General features: G+C 39.3%; 1 protein-coding gene across 3 annotated transcripts in view; it reads right to left on the minus strand.

The window, feature by feature from the left end:
* Positions 1-15,117, minus strand: part of LOC148050743 (uncharacterized) — a 302,993-nt gene that overhangs the window by 78,037 nt on the left and 209,839 nt on the right. The window contains exons 6-7 of one of the 3 annotated variants that reach the window (XM_087739255.1): positions 14,877-15,002; positions 13,682-14,507 (exon numbers count right to left, since the gene is read on the minus strand). The exons of 1 other annotated variant lie outside the window; for it this stretch is intronic. In XM_087739255.1, the coding sequence (XP_087595381.1) occupies positions 14,410-14,507; positions 14,877-15,002 (224 nt within the window). In that variant the 3' untranslated portion in view covers positions 13,682-14,409. Of the gene's footprint in view, positions 1-10,231; positions 10,412-13,681; positions 14,508-14,876; positions 15,003-15,117 lie in introns of those variants that run through there. One more of the 3 variants, XR_015700442.1, reaches the window with a different exon arrangement.

Consider the following 15,117-nt stretch of genomic DNA (forward strand, 5'->3'; position numbering starts at 1 on the left):
AGATCTCCATGGGGTTTTCAGTGACCACCTACCTCCACTGTGAAAACTGGCCATTTATTCCTATACTCTGCTTTTTACTGTCAACCAGTTATTTACTGATGTGAGGATCTTCCTTTTTATTCCAGCACATTTTATTTTCTTAAGGGCTTTTGGGGATGGACCTTGTTAAACATCTTCTGAACATCCAAGCAGATGATATCGGCTGGGTCTCCTGTGTTCTCCTACTTGTAGGTTCCTTCAGAGAACTTCAACATATTTTTAAGCTAGGACTTCTCTTTCAACACTTATGTTGACTCTTCACAGTATGTCATAATTATTCAGATTCCACTAATTCTATTATTTGTTATAGCTTCTACTCATTTTCCCAGCACAGATGTCAGATTTACCGGACTGCAGTTTTCTGGATCTGCCTGAATCCCTTTTTAAAACCTGCTGCCGCATTAGTCAGATTTCGATTCTCTGGCTCAGAATGGTTTGAACCGAGCGGCTGTACACCACAATCACCTGTTTCTCTCCTGACTTCCTTTAGAATTTTGGAGTGAATGTCTCTGTTCCTGATGAGTTGTTATAGCTTGTTTTGTCTATTTATTCTATAAACTATTTATGGACATTTCAATATGAAACAAATCCTAAAATGCATTCAATAATTAAGATTCTAAGATGGGAATCTCTCCAACCTCCTCCATGGTAAGCACAGGTGCAAAAAAATCACGGCTTTTCTGCCATGGCTTTATCTTTTTTGAATGCTCCTTTCATGCCTTGAGCATCTTACAGGTTTTCTGGCACTAACCACTCTCCTGATGTGTTTGAAAAAAAGGCTATTATTACTTTTTATTCCGTCTGCAAGTTGTTTCTCAACTTCTTTTGGAGATTGTTAAGTTACTTGTTACCTAGATCGACTCAAGACTCTGGCTTACTATGCAGCCTTAAAAGCAATACATCACAGGAGGTGCAACTTCATGGCAGGCTTAAACTTCCCCAACTCTGAGTCACCCCCCAACAAAAGGCCACCTTCCCGTCCCCAAACCACGTGTTCCCTCCAGCCGTCATGGGCTGCGCTCGTGCTCAGTTATACCAGGGAGCTGGCTGGGCTGAAAACCAGCCCTTGTAAGGAGCTCATTCGTTTTCTCTAACCACACAGTCCCACGGCACTTGCGTTGTCACAGGGAGAAGGGAAGACAGAGATAAAGCTCACAGTGTAATTGGTGCTTTTACCAGCAGAGAATATTTAGATTAACTTAATTTTGAACCCGAATCTAGGGTTAGGGGGGCAAACCTGAAGCACGGGCCAGAAATGAGTGGCTGGGTGGCAGTGGTGAGGTGAGGACACCTAAGGCTGCTGCCAAATCCAGCTTCTCTTCAAACTACATGCTGAGCGTAATGCAGAATTCCGACACTCAGGGGTTTAAGACAATCAATTACAATAATCAGACTTAAGCCTTTTCTAAAGGGGTATTTAGGAAAACTTGCAGGGTGTATTTTCCCTGCTCGCTGAAGTTATGTCTTGATTTTCAGATTTAGGAGTTAATTTATTAGAAGAGTAGGAGGGAAGAAAAAAACCAGGGAGCGGGGAACTTTCAATACCATTACTAAAATACAGAGAGCTTGGGGGGGTACTTAATCCCCATCCTGCACTTCTGTCATCAGCTAAACGTTGTTCCCCATTGTGCACACAAGGAGAAGCGCAAAGCTGAACCAGCAGATTGAGATGAAAAGATTAGAAGCAGAAATTAAAGTCTCCTGGAGAGATTGTTCAGCTATTATATACTGATACATTTTTCATGGATTTCCCCACGTTTTTGAAAATCATATTAATCTGAATTCGGGAGCTTTAAAAACATGCCTCTGATTGTCATTATTTCCTTCTGATTGCCAACTAGGTGCACTGTGGAAGATAGACTCTTTCTTAGCTTAGCTGAAGATACATGCGAAAAGAATATAGAGATTCCAGTATTCAAACTATTTGCCCAGGCTACTACTACAGTTCCTGATCTGTCCTTCATTTGGATACAAAGAGGAAGTGTGAGCTCAGGACATAAATGAACGGTACCATCAGAACATAAAGTGGCTCTACGGGGTGAGACCAAACGTCCATCTAGCCAAGCACTGTCCCAGTCAGTAGCCAGAAGCGAGTGCCTAGAGAAGAACAGAACAGGCATGTCATAACGCTTCGCCCAAGCACTCTTCCAGCTTCTACCAGTCTGCGCCTCGAAGACTACCTGAGCCAGATAAGGTTCATGTGTATTTTCGGTCTCTATGGATTTCTCTTTTGGGAACTTGTTCAAGCTTCCCTTGAACCCATATAAACTTTAAACTCCAAGAGTACCCTGTGCCTACTTAATTATGTTATGTCGAAAGATCTTCTTCTGTTTCTTTTCCAGCTGTCGTATCTGTTATCTGCCTTAATTTCTTGTCCTGGCAAAGGCAGTGCACAAACCACGTGTAGGGACCCTCTTTATGATGCTTTAGACTAGATAACTTTATCATCTCTCCCAACAGTCTCCTTTTCTAGGCATACAGAGTCTACTTTGCTTAGTTTCTTTTTAATGGAAATGTCTCTGTTCCTGTGATTGCCCTTGTTGCCCTTTTGTGAACCTTTAGAAAAGGTAGGGGCAGGCAATATGCGAGACGTGGGTGCACCACGGATTTATACACTGGCATAAGTATTCTGTACCTATCTTCTATCCCTTTCCTATTTATTCCTAACATTCATTGAACACCACTAAGCACTAAGCAGATTCTTTCAGGGACCTGTCTTTTGCAGTTCCAAGATCTCATTCCTTGGTGGTAAGACAGCTGAAAGCTCATCATTTTATTTGCAAAGTTTTGATTATTCCTAGATGCATCACTTTAACTCTTACCTAAACTGAATTTCATGGGATATTTTAAGGACTACTTACTGAGTTTCCTAAGATCCTCCAGCCAGTCCTGCTAAGTGTCCTCGTCTTTATTGTCCTGAAAAACCTGGTGTCATCAACAGACTGCCACCTCACTAATCGCTCTCTTTCCTCATGAATCAAAGAAGGAAGCTTCTACATCTCTAGGCACAACCTCCTCTTTCAATCTGAGATCCCAAGATTTCTTTCCCCACAGTGCTGCCTCCTCCATTTCATCTTGACAACTCCTTGCTTAGAGACACAACAGCCAGTTTTGAATCTCTCTGGCTTTTAACAAGACCCAAGTATTTTTGGCTCTGATGGATGTAACACACAAGACAATAAGGTTTTCAAATCACCTCTCGCAGAAGGATGCCAGTCAGAACTCTGCAGTTTTCTTGGCACTGCACACACAGTGTGGTGCTTAGAAACTAATTCTCTTCTCGGTTCAACATCCGAGGTCAGTGGCAAACACAGCTTAGAAAGAAGGGTACGTTTGAATCCACTCTTCTTGTCAGATGAATAACAACAGTGAAGTGATGCATCTTTAACAAAACCCCCTAATAAAGGTTTTAAAGCATGGTGATCATGGGAATTAGCTTGGGAGAACATGCAAAGTGTGGATCCAACTTAATCTAATTAGGGCTCTAACACACAGAAGTTAACACCTCTCCTGGCAGAAGTAGTTGACAAATTAAATATTCTTCCAAAGAAAGAAAAAGGAAATTAAGTGCTTTGGAAAGTTTGGAACTGAAAATTTTTTTCATTCTCGCACAGCGTTTCTGAATTTTTTAAAACAACTTCTTCAACATTTTTAGCCAAAAAGTTATAGAAATGACTGTTTGAACACAGCATTTTAATAATGGAAAATTATTAGTACCTCTGAGATTGTTTTTCCATTTAAAAAAAGTACAAAGGACACGATGAAAACATAAAAGGTGCTGTTTTGCTGAAGTATCTGTGTCTGCCTTTGAGGTATTTGGCAGAATAGCTACATGGATCGGGAATGAAATCCCTCCTCAGTCCTCATCAACATATTTATATTTACAGACACACAGAACCTCGCAGAAGCCAAGGGTTACTTTATCTTTCCGCTAGTCAGTGCCAACATAACACTACCCAGCACCACTTTTTAGCTGTGTCCTCAATTCAGAAACCGGCACGAGAAAGTTTTGAACGAACAGGGGCTAGATGAGAGCAAGGAATATTATACCGAGTAAGCCGAAGAATTAAACAATTTGGAAGAGGGAAAATCCATAGTACTAAACTGGAAAGATAATTACAAGTACAGGAAGAAACAGAAAGAAATAACAACCCGCTATGCAACTCGGACAGACACAGAGCGTAAATGAAAAAATTTAAGAATTATTCCCGGAAGGGGTGAAACGGAAGCGAGGGAGAGGCCAGCTCTAGAATTCATGTCCTCATAACAATGCCAAGGAATCCTAGAAAGAAAAAGTCTGCAAGGGACTTGGGGTGGTCATGTCATTTACTGTTTCTCAGCCTGTGATCAGTGGCTTAGCTGAGGGTCCATACAACATGTAAGATATCAGAAGATGGCTTACAAAAAATTGCAACTCATCCATAACCTCTTGTAATTTATATTATTTGTGCTAGTCATCTCCTCACAGCTTTTTTTTTTTTTAAAGGAAAATATTATATGTTGCAGGTATTAGGTACTTCTTCATTTTCAGCCTCATTTGGCAACGATGCCACCTCCTTCTGCTGACCAGCAAGCCTGTACTTCGAGTTTCCCTATTGCTTTGAACGCTCATGCAGTGCAGTTTCATGCATCTTGCTGGTCACATCTCATTTTTGTGTCTTGATTACTTGATTACTTCTATCTCTGTAGGTTCATGATAGTCCTTTAGGCTTGTCATTAATAATCTGATCCCTGTAAAATTCCTTTTTGGGTCTTTGGTTAAGGCTCATGTGTTAACAAAAGATGTCTCTACACGCCTGTCATCCCCTGCAATGGTATAGTTTCTGCTTGTGCCTTTGGTACCTGTTCTTTGAGAAACTGCTATCACCATGTCTTTACTAGTAATTTTTCCCTTCTCCTTTATATGAAACCAGTCATTTTATATGAAATGCCAATTGCTTAGATTTGTATAAAGTCCCATGAAATACATTGATCCAATCTCTTATTTCTTAATGCTTGTCACATCCCACTGACAGCCAATGCTCACTCATTCCATAGCCTACTGTACGACTCAGGACAGGAGGTTCTCAATGGCATAAAGGAATTGAGTACTTTATTCCTATTGAATTTCATCTAAGTGATAATTGAATTGAAAGTCAATGGGAACTGGGAGCATAAAACCCTGTTATGTGTCTAAAAAACTCTTACAGGGTGAGGTTTTCAGCTGCTTTTCCCACCCTGAGGAACAGGCATGAGCAGAAGGGCTGAGGAGGACCTGTCATGCAAAGGGAACATTTCCAGGAGCAGGAAAGCTGGTAGATCGTGGCTCAGGCAATGGCCTTGACCTCTCAGTCTCTCCCATATTACAAAACCTCTGTGATTTTCTACTAGTACATTTAGCTCGACTCATTTCCCAAATCAACAGTCAGTTACCAGATACATTTAACCATAGAGTAAGGACAAAAGCAGTATGCACAAAGAGTGCAGCTGACAAACTGGAGACCAGCTCGTTGAGTGCCTCATTCTCTGAGGAGACAAGCTCCTATGCTTTCACTGAAGGTCCTCAGCATGTCAGGGCTGAGCTCTGCTCCTGGGTGCATACAAAAGCTGGAACGAGCCAATTTGCACCATAGCTACACACTCCTGGACCTTCGTGATGATGGTGGGTTTGTTGTTTGGGTGTGGTTCCCCCCTCCCCACCCCAGGCAGAGATCTCATAAGCTCAGAAAACAGAGTAATAGAAAATGAGAAGCCAAGAATAGATGTTTCCTGATGTTACAGAAGTTATTACATATATATATATATGAAATATAGTACTTATATGTTATTTCCATGACTTCATTTATGGCACAGAGCTACCTCCCAGCTGAGCTCTACTAACATGCTGCCTGATTTTCTAGAACAGCAATGAAACCAACAACTGAGCCAAACTTCTTCAGTGGGGTGACAGACCATCAACAATGGGGCTCAAGAGCTGGACTGTTGTGGGAGTTAAGCATTAAGGTCCGATCGCAGAATCATAGAATCATTTAGGTGGGAAAGGACCTTTAAGACCATCGAGTCCAGCCATTAACCCAGCACTGCCAAGCCCACCACTAAACCATGTCCCTAAGCACCACATCTACAAGCCTTTTATATATCTCCAGGGATGGGGACTCCACTACTTCATCATCCCACTGAAATCAGAGAACTGCAATATTGGTGGTAGTAAGAATGGATCCTGCAGCTGGTGGGTTTGTCCAAAATTCATTTTGTGGAGGTGGCAGTAACTAAGAGGTGAAGGACAATCTAAAAAGAGTGTGAAATCCAGAAAACACTTATGAACTAGCCACCACTGAAAAAAGCCGTTGCAATGCGTTGAGAGGGGAGTTCTTAAATATATTCCAAACACACTGCCAAAGCAGTAACCCACACCAAGATGTAATGTTGTCACTCAGCCCTTCTGTGCCTCAGTCTTCTCATATGAAAAATGGCGCTTTGAAACTTTAATTATAGGTAAACATTTAATAGGCATAGCAGTGTTTGGAAAACACTTGTATAGAACTAAAATTATTCTATGGTAGAAGAGTGAGGAAAGCTAGGAAGAGATCTTTGTCTCCTTGAAAATAACTTCACAGTTAAACAATCTGACCCAGTGATTCACGTCAAAGCTCATAGCCCAACCATGTTTGTGTAAGTACTTAACCTGAAGGCCATAATATCATGACTCAAGAGTTACAAATTAAGATGGGGTAGTCCCTGTTCAATGTCAAATTTTCTTGGTCACTGAAGACAAACAGAACTAAAAACAATGGGAAAAATCCAACTAAAGTGCATTTGGAGTGTGTATTGTTCAGTGCCATTACTGCTTCTCTGTTAAACCGCAAGTGGTGAAAAATTTCAATTGCTCTTGTGACTTCTTAAACCAATTCTTTAAACAATAAGTTATCATTTTCTTTTCTGCTGCAATTGAATGCAAGTTACTATTTTGTTTGTTTCTCTGATAAACAAACAAGAAATTGGCAGATATTAATATATGGATAATTATTCTACATAATTCCTGCCCAAAGCATCACCAGTGCATCCTTGGGCAATGTGTTTCTGGGTAACCGCATTAGATTTTGACCTACACTATGCTATCATCTTCCTGGTGTAATAAACACCACTATCGCATCATTTCCCATGCGCGCTATCAGAAGATCCACAAGAGAAGCTACTAATTTGTTGCTCTATGTAGACTTCCAGTGCAAATGACCTATTATGGAATTCCACAGCACTGCTGACATCTTTAAAGCAAGCTCTTTCTCCTTCTAGCCAAAGAAAGCTATTGAGTGACAGCCATCAGTCAACTGGGAAAGACGAGCGATAAATACAAAACCAAGAGGTACCTGACTGAAGTGGGCAATGTGCTAATCTTGTCATCTCATTTACAGCCCCCGTTCCTATACTTCTTGCCATTAACACAGCTAAAGAGTATTTAACTGCTGAATGCAATATTCTCCTACCAAGTGCCTAAAGCCACCTTCCGGGATTCCCATAGTACCCCTGTGCAGAGGCAGACCGCACGAAGAAAAAACCAGCACCATAAACTCTGAATGTACATTTGTAATATTTCTAATATTTCACATATACATATGAAGATTAGATCGCACATTTCATTTTAAACAACTACAAAAGACAACATCCCAAATACACAGTTACCCAAGCATAAACCAGAAACTGCTGACTCGTATGAAAACAAAAGCTCTCACAAACAAAACACTATGGTTATGGGTGAATGCCCGATGTTCCTATTACTTTGGCAACTGCTTGCAGTGCTATCTAATTATACTGCATTTTAGTTTTGAACAAGACTTGACTGAGTACTGTCTTCATACATTCAGCAAAGTTACCAGCTTTCCCGGAAATAATAGTCAAATTTTTTTTATTTGGCACAACTAGCTCTTCTTCTCAACTTCAGTCAAACTTACACCAGATTTTTGTTCTCCCTTAGGATAGCAGGAAATATCAGCTACAGGCTCAGCGACAACTCTCAAAAATGCTGGTTACATATGAAAAGCCCTGACTTCTGTATGGTATTTTTGAATTACAATTTTTGAATTTTTGTTTCTGTGCTGGTTTTGCCTTATCTTAAACCACCAGATATTTAACAAGTTTGTATACACGTAATCATTCATTAAATCCATGTAATATCGAAAGAGATTGTTTTTATGATGAACGTATTAGTGAGCTTAACTAATTACATTTTACTATAATGATGTAACCTAAACAGTTAGAATTTGTATTGCAATTTCTTTTGGAATACGCTAGATAGATAAAAACAAAGGTCAAAAGTCATAGTGGATAATAGCTGATGGTTTTGATAATGCTAATTATATATTACTAAAGAATAAAGGTAGAAAGGGAAATACGAGCATTAAAAGAAAGATAAACATCCCAATGCTGAATTTAAAATGAAAAAAAGAAAAAAAACTTTAAATGTCTTTGTAGCTCACTGTCATAAACCGAAGACATAATGAAGCTTGAATTAAAAATGTCAGTTTCTGTGAATGTTGATAACTTGGTTCTTTGTTGTACAAGTCAAAATGTGTCTGTTTGATGGGCTAAAATGACAGTCTGCAAATGGGAGAAGCTAGAGCTAAAAAAAGAAGAGCCCCCCCACTTCCCAAAAGACTTATAAAAAGTAGGCCCGTAATGCAGTACTTTAAGGAGAAGACCTGTAGGGTAGAAGAGCCAGTATCTTTAGGAAGTAACCAAGCAGCACTAAAAGGCAATGTCCATGGCCAATCAAAACTATTTCTCTAGCTGCTGGGGCTCTTGCATCTCTGTCTTCACACTAGACTGGAAAGCCTTTGTACTAATTGCCAGACTGTACCAGATTTTCTGGTTCAGTTCCATCCCATAATTGACCGACAATGATGGGCAAGGAAGGGGAAAAATTCAGGCTCACCACTGCAAGCAGAGGGTCAGAAATGGTTTCACAGGGAGCACATCACTGCTTGGCACTAAACGCAGGGTTAAGCAAGCATTGCCTGTACTTTCTTCTAATTCCTAGCTTAAAAGGGGGATGGGAAAAACATTCACACTTTAGCAGGGTAAAGAGACGAGTTTGAAAGCTGGCATACCTTCTGCAAAAATCTTCCACAGAGACAAGAAAATGCCAAAAGGATTTTTGGAAGCTGGCCTCTAATCCCAATATCGGTATATTACTTTTATTGAAATAAATAAAGCAGTTGTGAAATTCTGTTACTTCCATAAAAAACCACCTCCCACATTTACAGTAAGCGCAAAAGTATTTCCCTATAAAGTTACTGTTCCAAGGAATTAAAATATTTCACAATCTTGTGTACTGAAAAGATCCAAATAGGAATATAGATATACAGAAAATAATTTGTAATTAAAAAGGTAGAAATATTTTAACATAAAATGCATATATTAAAGCATTTAACAACACGCTTCTAAATTCACAAATAAATATTTACTGTGCATCTAATCTAGTTCACCGCAGCTTATACACATGTACATTCTTATTGTTGCAGGGTCTTTTGCTCATTGTTGAATTGCTTTAATAATTCTAGGAAAAACTTAATCGAAGAGGAAAAAAACCACAAATTCTCCCAGAAATTGGACTAATGACAGAATCTTTCTGATCAGGAATCTTATTTACCCTCGATTGTTCTCCGCCCACTTTATTTCAAGCAAACAGCACCCCCAGTAGCATTTCCACAAAACATTAAGACAGTTCTGAGACCAAAGTAAAAAATGAGAAAAGGAAAGAAAGGAAGGAAGGAAAAAAAGGAAACAATCCGGTGCTTACAGCAAGGCAGTTCAAAACTATACGATTGTCTGCGCTCCCCATGTCCTGGAAATATCATGCCCACAGGTCAAACACTTTCCCTTTTACTCTCCCCCTATCTTTGGAGCATACTTATTTGCAGAATACCCGCTCTCCAAACGCCTCATTGTGCAGGCAGCACCCTCCTTGCTTTCACTAGTTAGTTACAACTCCGCTTCTGCAAGAGGCAAGGCACATCTCATTCAAACCCATCCCCTCGCTCACCCCACCACCTCGCACTCCCAGAATGGTTATTTTCCCTGTTAAGCTGAAACCTGCTCCCCTCGCTCGCCCTCTACAAAAGCTCCAAATGAGCGATAAGCGGCAAAGTTCCAGAACTAGGCCAATAAAGTTAGCATCCTAAAGCACAGACAGCAGAGGACTTAGGCAAAAGCTTACCTTTCAAACCCTGAACAGAGCTGTCTTTTATGAGGCCTATACAGCTGACAAGTCCTGGGACTTTCTCAAACACAGGACCCATACAGGTGAAACTCTAATAGGTGGTAAACACCTGAGAACTGGACCAGAAGACTACAAGAAAAAAGAAATCAAATAAGTAAAATGTCTTCCCAGAGCCACAGTCAGCTCTTGTGCATGGGGAGTTACGAATGCACTGGCTATAGACTTTTGTCCAAAGCTGTAGGTTTTTTTTTTTTTTTTTTTTTAGTGAAGCTAGATTAGTTCATACAAAACTCAACAATACAGCACTGAAACCCATTGTTGATATTCAACATTTTTCACATAGCGGAACAGAATAGACAATACGGTATCTAGGAAACCATGGGCTGGATTACAAACTGATGATATCTCATCCTTCTGGAGGGCCTGTAATCCTTTTTATTACCTACCACAGAAGGGGGGAAGAAAACCCAAAACAAAACACCGCAGCATAAACCACCCTGTATCGATAATGTTTGAACTCTTTTCAGAAATAAATGCATTTAATCTTTTTCCTGCTTCTGTCCTAAGCTTACCCCCCCCCCCCGCAATATGCATATATAATGAAATACGTGCCTTTCACACTACTTAAATAACTGTTAAATGCACAGCGTTCACGCCGTCCTGTGCCACCAGGCTCGTTTTAAAAACAGCTTCCACGTTATGTATTTAAAAACATAGTACACCTGGTCTCATACTATTTCTTACAACACTTTGCAACTTAAACATAATAATGTCTCTCTTATTCTGAAAGAACGCAAACCATGTTTTCCTTCACACATGAGGTTATAACTGCCATTACTGCTGGCCATATAACAATATTTGAACTAATGTAGTTGCTTGCTCATTTTTTACAGAAAATTCTTCCATTTTCAAACCTCCATTTAAACAGCCTATATACGCGCACCACATCACATCTCCGGTTCCCAGCACGCTCGGTTCAAAGGTCCTTCAGTGCAGACTCCGCTTTGTCTGGTTTTGCAGCACTTATACTCCGCGCAGAAAAAATAACCACAGTATTTACAGGGGATCCATTTACCCCTGCACGGATTATTTTTCATGTTCCAACCTCACTCCATTTCTACAGACTCCAGTTCCCGTATTTTCCTTAAAACCCCAAATAGTCTAGGTAGCCACAGAAGTGATTGTTCCTACCAGTTTCTTTTCATCACTTCTGCAATTGACCAATTGACAACTGATTGATGGTTATCTTTTCACTTCCACAATGAAAGAAATTACCATCACTATAGCTATGTACAGTAAATGCCTCCAGAGTAAATTACATGATTCTAAAATTCTCCTTAGCTCACTTAGTAAAACATCAACACAAAAAGTTTCTTTTTTGCCTCTCTTCCTGTACTGCAGATTTGGCCTTTCCTGTCAGCTTCAGAAAAGAACTTGACAGCTTCTTTAAAAAGAGGAGTATAAAAGAACTTGAATAAGGGATGGCACAGGGCCGGGCTAAGGCTTCCATTCTCTGCAAGTGGCTATTCTTTGCACTGAAAAAAAAATTAGGCATGTGAGCACAGATAAGCCACATAAGAATACCCCAAAGAATATTCCCAGTGACCTTGAGATTTTGCTGCAATTCCGTATCCATTCTCTGCTGGAACAGCTTCATGAATTCTGAACTTCAGAATGACTAACTTATTTCCAGAATGTGCAATTTATTCCTTGTAGGGGGAAAAACACTCCCACAAAATTAGGAGGGAAATGCATTTGTCACTACAAATAAAATAAATTTGTCCTTGCATTTTCGCACTAGTTGAAGTGTATTAAGAAGAATTTGGCTCCATTCCCATAGCTGGTTTTAGTGACGTTGAGATGGAAGAGAGATACAATTCTATCTAAAACCAAACCCCTCTTACTTTCATCAGAATTTTTAGCTCCTGCATGGAAAGATGGTGAAAACTTTTGATTGCTGTAGAATCAAGGGCAGTTTCCAGAGCATTAAATATAGTGCCGAGAAAGACAGAGAATGATTTATTGGGGTTTGTGCCTTCTTGGAGAGCACCTTAAAATGAAAACAAAAATAGACTCATTATTTCTTATTATTTAAGTAAATACTGAAGGAGAAATCTAACTCTGTTTTGGTGTGGCCAAAAGATTTTGTGATGCTATAAAAGCCTGTTTACTTACAGTACAAGACACAACTGCTAGCAGATCCTTCCCAGTTCAAATTACGTCCTTAAGACTTGCATTACTCTCTGCAGGCTGATAAGCTGTATGAGCTTTTGGCACTGCCGGTCACCAGCGTCACTGGCTTTTAAATATAACCTTTCCTGTGTTTTGGCTATAAGCAAACATCAGGACCATCTACTCTTCAAGTCCTCTTCCACTAATTTAGTCAGGAAAGGAGTTTTCTTGTAATTTATATTATACTACCTTGGATGGATGCTTCCTAAAGAGGTGGGTCCATAACAGAGAATACTTTTCTCTGTATCAGACATCGGTCACTCCAGATCTAAACAGGAGGTTATATAGTAGAGCAAACGCTTTTCAAACATTCTTTTAAGTTATTTTTCCCCCTCTGAATCTATCAGCAAGATTACTTCTGGGTGTCTCTACCCTGTGTTAGTATCCAAAGGAGATGGGCAAAAAAGAATCAGAAGAGCTCTGATTGAAAAAGCTACCCTCCAACAAAAGACTAAAGCCCACCTAAAAGACGACTAACCATAGTCTGCGCTTACCTGTTACTGAAAAGGCTTCTGAGAGTAAATAATCTTTTATTATTAGGCGGAAAGAAAGGTATAAGAAAATACAGAAGGTAATGCATCTCAGTTGTTTTACAACTACTAGAGTACTAGTAAGGAAATTACTGATGTAAAATTCATATTGTTCATCTCGTTCGTTGTTGTTACTTTTTCAAAGAATTCTGTGCCCACGTACCAATATCCAGTGAGAAACAGCTGGCATTAAATCAGTAAATTGCGGAGTTAGTGTACTGCTGTGCTAACTAGATGGAAGGAGGATCGCTGCTAATAATGTATATAAATATGATTTGAAAAGGGACAACACAGAATAAAAAGGAAATACGGTGAGGGTCATCTTTAATTGATTTAAAACTGCATTTTAAACAATTAACCACAATTGTAATACAAATTTGTGCTGGGAAGAACTGTAACTAAAATCAGCTACAACTGTCTTAAAATACACTTTGTCAGATTAATAATTCTTTCTAGGAAACGTCTTTGTCCACATAGAAATATTCAAGAATAAATTTCTAACAGGAATGTTTCCTAGACCAATTATCTTTCTAGAGGCTGAGAAAAGGCTCTGGTAATCATTTAGAGGATGAAACTCCCAAATATTTACTTGTATTATTTATTGAGTAATTTAAAATATGAAATTACATGTTAATAGCTTTGACATAATATAGCATTCTTGCTTCCCAGCCAGAAAACAGTTTAATGATGCAAGAAAGGAAAGATACAACTGATTTTCACACAAGAAAACTTTAAACCGGAGGCTTTCAAAGCTGTTCTGCACATGTATTTAAGTTCATTTTTTTCTTAACCGAATGATGCTTTGAAAATTTAAACAAGAAAAAATAGACTAGAATTAAGTTTTAACTTTTGCAACTCTGATTTCCAATTCTTTCTAACAGACGGACTCATTTCAAGCCATCTTTGCATCACTACCTGTCAAGATGACAGCTTTCTGTGAGGCATGACATGGGTTACTCACTTGAAGGTGAACGGAAATTTGAAGAGTAACCTTCCAATCCTATTATGTCATAACTGCTTCCCGGGAGAGGTGAAGGAGACAGCAGGGACCACCTATATAAAACCACCTCTTGTTTCATTCCCTTGTCTCTGGGTGCAGGCTTTTAAGCATTTGTATAATATAGGATCTCTGCCTTTTTGTTGCCAAGCATTCACAGTAAGTACTCCACAGTATAACAAGGTTTGAATAGAAGCCAGAAAACCATCTATCACCTCTGTTTTCTTTTAGGATGTTTCATTGGGTTCCATGACTGATGTAAAACATATACGTGTCCTATAAAACACCTAATCTGTGTATAAAACCTAAATACATAACGTTTGGGTGTTAAATTCGAAAAAAGAAAAAAGAAAAAAAAAAAGCTTTATTAGGCCAAAATATAGGTTGGGGTTCGTTTCGACAATTCAAGGTTCTGGTCACTTCCGAGACAGCAGCTGCTTGTGAAGAGAAGTGCGGCAGGAATAGCAAATACTTGAACTGCGTCTTTGTGGAGTAACTCCTACGATGACTGCTCCTGGAAGTATACCAGCAAACTATTTCATGTCAAACGGATAACTAAACCAGAACAAAGCTTTCCATAAAGGATCTAAACCAAAAAGAATCTTTGAGAAGCCAAGGCATTGCTCTCCGCAAATGCTAAGGATTTTGTTATAAACATTATTATAAAAGATTCTATCAATCTAAATAAACCCCTTTACTAACACTCATCAATATGATTTTTGAATGTTTTATAGGCATCAACTCAACCAATATGATACAGACTAACGGAAAGATTTTCTATATCACCTCCTAGAAAGCCGATGAAGTTCAGACAGTAGTCATAGCTCTTATTTTAATATGAACTAATTTTTAATCATACTGAAGCACTTGGAAATGAATATACCCTTGAACTCTCTTCTCCATGTCACCATCTCCATCAAACCAAGTGCGTTTATTCTGCTCCTCTTCTGTGCTATGTTTGAGAGCATGAACAAGGAGAGCGTGTGTAGCCAGGACTTACCAGTGACACCTGTCAATAAAGAGAGGGAACATCTTCAGGACTGCTGCAGCTTGTCTGAAAATTTAACAATCTATGGGTTTTGCTGCTTTCAGGGGATGCAGTGCTGTTGCTGTTTAACACGATA

Source organism: Nipponia nippon, unplaced genomic scaffold, assembly GCF_047370975.1.
Source record: "Nipponia nippon isolate SJK-2023a ecotype South Korea unplaced genomic scaffold, ASM4737097v1 scaffold_7, whole genome shotgun sequence".
NCBI lineage: Eukaryota > Metazoa > Chordata > Aves > Pelecaniformes > Threskiornithidae > Nipponia > Nipponia nippon.